The following is a 4,562-nucleotide window of genomic DNA, read 5'->3' as shown; positions in this document are numbered from 1 at the left end:
TGGTGTCTGTCTCTTCTTTTCTAATTCCTCCCTCCTGGACTGAGCTAAATCCACGATTCAATCAACCAGACAGAGACCAGGCAATAAGGCAAACTGTAACCACCACCATCAACCCCACAGTTGCCTCCTCAGCCCTTTCGCAATATCTTCCTTAAAACTCACTTAGCATTTGTTAGCAAAAGGAGAAAAATCAGTGGCATTCTCCCAAGGAGAGGTATGCTGCCATTATTTTTATTCTCATTATTTTTATTATTGTTGTTGTTGTTATTGTTATTATTATTATTATTATTATTATTAGCTATTAAATAAAAATACTTTCTGTTTTCAACCGGGCTGGCCCTGCTATTGGGCAAGCCAGGTCACATGACCAGGATTGGCTGCAATTTATCCCTGCTCGTCAGTTTAATAGAGCAAGGTCCCCATACGCCTGTATTATCAGCAATATAAGATTTTTTAAAATAAAAAGGGGGAGGGAGGGGGAGGAGACTGCAAATAATATTAATACTAAAACGATATAAAATATTGGAAGGGCCTTTAAGATCAACCGTTCCTTCTCCTCCCATCCACCCGCGTCCCCCCCTCCTTCCCCCTCCCTTTTTTGCACTGGGCCCCTGGAAAAAGCCATGAATTTTGAATTTGAGAGGGAGATAGGCTTCATAAACAGCCAGCCATCGCTAGCGGAGTGTCTGACGTCCCTTCCCGCTGTCCTGGAGACATTTCAAACTTCATCAATCAAGGAACCACCGACGTTAATTCCTCCTCCTTTAGAACAAACCCTCCTCGGCTTGGATCCTTCATCCAGCAACCAGCCTACGCCAAGGAGCCAAAAGAGACCAAGACATGGGCAGGCCCAGAGACCCGCGCTCCAGCCTCCTTCCCTGGCAGGAGAATTCCCCTGGATGAAGGAGAAGAAATCCTTCAAGAAAGCCAGCCAAGTCCCTGCTGCTGCTGCTGCTAATGCTGCTGCTGCTGCTGCTACTACTACTTCTCCTTCCTCCTCCTCTTTGCCTGGATCTGCAGCGGGTTCTCCTGCAGGTCTGTATACGACGAAGGGGGGAAATTGGGGTGTCAGGGGGGGAACTGACTGAAGTTGACTGAACAGGACAAAAATCCTACTATCTAAAATGTGCTCGCTGCTGGGAAACCGAGGCAATGCTCTTCGCCTCCCTTAATCCTAAACCAACTCCAAGCAGAAGAAATGATTGAAATGGCAGGGAGAATCTCTCTCTCTCTCTCTCTCTCTCTCTCTCTCTCTCTCTCTCTCTCTCTCTCTCTCTCTCTCTCTCTTATCCTCTTCCCTAGAACAAGTTAAAATAAAAATCCACACAGCCTCTCCGAACTGGTATTCATTTCTGGCCCTCTGGGCGCCTTGTTTATGCTCTGGCTAGTCATTCCAGTGGGAATTCTGCAGATTCGCTTTTTGGGGGGAGGAGGAGGTATATTTTATATAAGCTCTTTTTATGTCAAGATTAGAAGAAATATGGTTGGAAAGAAGATATCAGAGGAAAGGAGCGGGGAATATAGTCCTTTTTAGACCACCCCTAGTCCATAGACTGGTAATTTGTAGGGCACCCTGTCAATTTACACTGCAGATGCGAGAGTCTTCCATTTCAACATTTCTGTCCCACCAACTCAGTTAAGTCCCGTAGGATCTCAAGAGGTGCAATTATGTAAATTGTAAATTTTGGACTTCATGGTCTTATAGTTGGGGTGGATGGCACTCCTTCACTTCAAAATGTGATATGTCTCCTTTCTGCTGAGCGGGGGCCTGGACCTCTGCTTTACAAGCCCTGCCCTGACAGCATCGCGGTGGGGTCAACCTAGCCACCAAGCTAAGGAGGAAAGGAGCTCATTCCTTTCCTTCAGTGTCCTCACCCTCTCACGTCCCACCTGCATACATCCTGGATTTGTGGTTGGGATGGACATCCTTGGGACATCCTCGGGATTCCATTGGGAGAGAAGCAACGAGGTTGTTAGGAGGGGGACACAATATTAGCTCCCTGGATCCCCTATTTCCCGGGCTGTGTGGATAAAGCAGCGAAGAAAGAAAGATGCCATCGGTTCTTTCGCTCTCTCTCGCCCGCTTTTGTGTTCCCCTTTCCTATTTCCCCCGCTAAGAAGGCTTTGCCATTCCATTATGAAAGGTCCCCTTCTTAGGCAAGAAGGTAGATTGGGAAGACGGAAGGCAGGACACTGACGTCGTCTCTTGCAATGGATGGAGGAGAGGCTTGAAGATGTCTTGAGGAGACTTGGTCTTCCACAAGCGTGTCTTGAATACTGATTTCTCCATGCCAGAGTGAGCACGCGGGGAATTCTTCTCATTGAGTCTCCCTCCAAAAATGCACCATCCCTTCCCCCCTCCCCCTGCCCTGCCCCCGCATTCTGTTCTTTACAGGACCTTAAGGAAGTTTCCCAGCGCTGGTTTCCACTGTTACTTATGTGTATGGTGTGTGTGTGTGTGTGTGTGTGTGTGTAAGACATTTGACTGAGATGCACAAAACTTTGTAAAATTTCCCTATAATTTCCAAGTAATAAAAAAAGCGCACGTGGGCAGACCCCACTTAGGAGGAACACCCAGCTGTTATTTTTAATGGCTTTATTTCGTTTCATTTTCATTTTCAAAACTGTCTTCTTCTTCTTCTTCTTTCTGCACCCAAGACGTCCAGGGTTTGTTAGACAACAGCGGGAGCGGCTCTCGACGGCTGAGGACGGCTTACACCAACACGCAGCTGCTGGAGCTGGAGAAGGAGTTCCATTTCAACAAATACCTCTGCAGACCTCGCCGGGTGGAGATCGCGGCTTTGCTGGACCTGACGGAAAGACAAGTGAAGGTCTGGTTCCAAAACCGACGGATGAAGCATAAGCGACAAACGCAGCATAAGGAAATCCCCGAGGGGGACGCCAGCTTGGATCAAGGCAGCGAAGAGGTGGAGGAGGAGGAAGAGGAGGAGGGCAGCTCTCCATTTGGAGACGTCCTGGAGATCCCTTGTCCTTACCCTCCCCGCAGCAGCAGAGAGCCGCCGAGGCCCCCCGCTGGCTACCTGACACCCGCCGAGGAGAGCGCCCCCAACGCAGAGCCAAATGGGACAGATGGCGCCCGCTCTTCCTCCTCTTCCTCTTCCTCCCTGGACAATGCCTTCCTGGAAAGCCAGAAGTCTCCTTTGTTGCCACCAGACCTGAATATTTTCTCTGTGGATTCCTGCCCACAGACCTCAGAAGGGCTTTCTCCCAGCTTCCAGGGGTTCTTAGACAGCCCTGTCAGCTTCTCCGTAGAAGATCTGGACTTTTTTACAAGCACACTTTGTACTCTCGATCTGCCACATTTGAATTTCCAGTAAACACCCTCCGACATTCCTTATCTGCCTTGGGTTATATGCCCCTATAAATATACACAGGCATGCACACATCAACAGCTCCCTATGCCATGGAAACCGAAAGTACGCTCCCCCACCCCACGCCTGATCATAGCCCCCTCATACCCCCTCCACACCCCATTGAAAAAGCATTTATTTCGAAAGAGGTTTGTGAGTCTCTAGTGGACCCGAACCTAAGAAATATTTCTGCCACTTTCTTTTAAAGGAATCTATGTTCTGACTGAATTCAGGTATTTCTATCTCGTATATATTTTTATTCAGACAGTAATAAAGGGGTGCCACGCTTAAGGAGATATTTATCAGATTGAGGGAGAAAAATGAAGTCTGGCCTTTGAAATATCTTCAGAAGCTCCCTTCACCTTTTCCCCAGAAAGCTTGCATTAGAAATCCTCGATTCAAGAAGAAAATGTCTATCCGTTTTTCTAAAAAAGTGAACTTCTCAGGAAACAAAGCAAGACGTTTAGATTTATTAATTTAAAGAACAAAATAGGAAGAAGGAAAAAATTAAAAACAACAAGAGCGATGGAGGTTTTGTCCCTTCTTTTTATGTTTTAGAGGTAGATTATTTATTCAAATGCTTTAATAGTAAAATGCAAATTATTTATTGTACATTATTTTCATAGATTAAATAAATGGTTTTATAGTATTAAACGCTGCATTCCTGTTTTACATTCACCTTAAAAAAAAAGCAGGAGACTTCCTTTCGTTTTCCTCCCTTTAAAATTATTTGAGGTTTTATTTCTATTAGCCTTCGTTTACATGACAACAATTAGGGGCGAAAGCCTCTGAGGAGTTTAAATATTTTCAAAGGCTTAAAAAGCTGTACTAAACTTTTAAAAAATCACGTTCTTTTCTCTTTTTATTAACATTTTAAAATATGTAGTATGCGCAGCAGAGATTCTTTAGAATATTTATAATGCTAAAAAACAACAACCAACAAAACACCTCACTTCGGAAATATTTCAGTTGATGCGTGTTAATATATGATTTGTTCTTGGGAGGTGCGGGGGGACACTCTGAGCAGGACCACTTTTATTTAAAAAGCATCTAGTTAACTGACCCAGCATAAACCAGAAAGGGAATGGAAAGTAAAGGGCACAATTTGTAAACAAAAAGATTATTGTTGTTGTTGCAATTATTATTATTATTACAAAATATTAGTAATGCCCAAAGTTTCTAGGTCCCCCC

The 4,562-nt window shown here is 45.0% G+C and overlaps 1 protein-coding gene across 1 annotated transcript; it reads left to right on the top strand.

The window, feature by feature from the left end:
- The first annotated feature begins 495 nt into the window (after window positions 1-495).
- On the top strand, window positions 496-4,025 carry HOXB2 (homeobox B2). The gene is made up of 2 exons (XM_033170086.1): window positions 496-1,035; window positions 2,659-4,025. Exons 1-2 carry the CDS (start codon window positions 624-626, stop codon window positions 3,336-3,338), a joined length of 1,092 nt encoding a protein of 363 aa, XP_033025977.1. The 5' UTR covers window positions 496-623; the 3' UTR covers window positions 3,339-4,025.
- Window positions 4,026-4,562: the final 537 nt, after the last annotated feature.

This window comes from Lacerta agilis, chromosome 14 (assembly GCF_009819535.1).
Source record: "Lacerta agilis isolate rLacAgi1 chromosome 14, rLacAgi1.pri, whole genome shotgun sequence".
Taxonomy (NCBI): domain Eukaryota; kingdom Metazoa; phylum Chordata; class Lepidosauria; order Squamata; family Lacertidae; genus Lacerta; species Lacerta agilis.
The sequence above is the reverse complement of the archived record's forward strand: the minus strand, read 5'-3'. Positions and strand labels throughout refer to the sequence as shown.

Bases quoted from the DNA above. Each gene is read 5' to 3' on its own strand.
- HOXB2 (XM_033170086.1), top strand. From the start codon at position 624: ATGAATTTTGAATTTGAGAGGGAGATAGGCTTCATAAACAGCCAGCCA. The intron at 1,036-2,658 runs GTCTGTATACGA...TCTGCACCCAAG, and splicing joins TGCAGCGGGTTCTCCTGCAG to ACGTCCAGGGTTTGTTAGAC.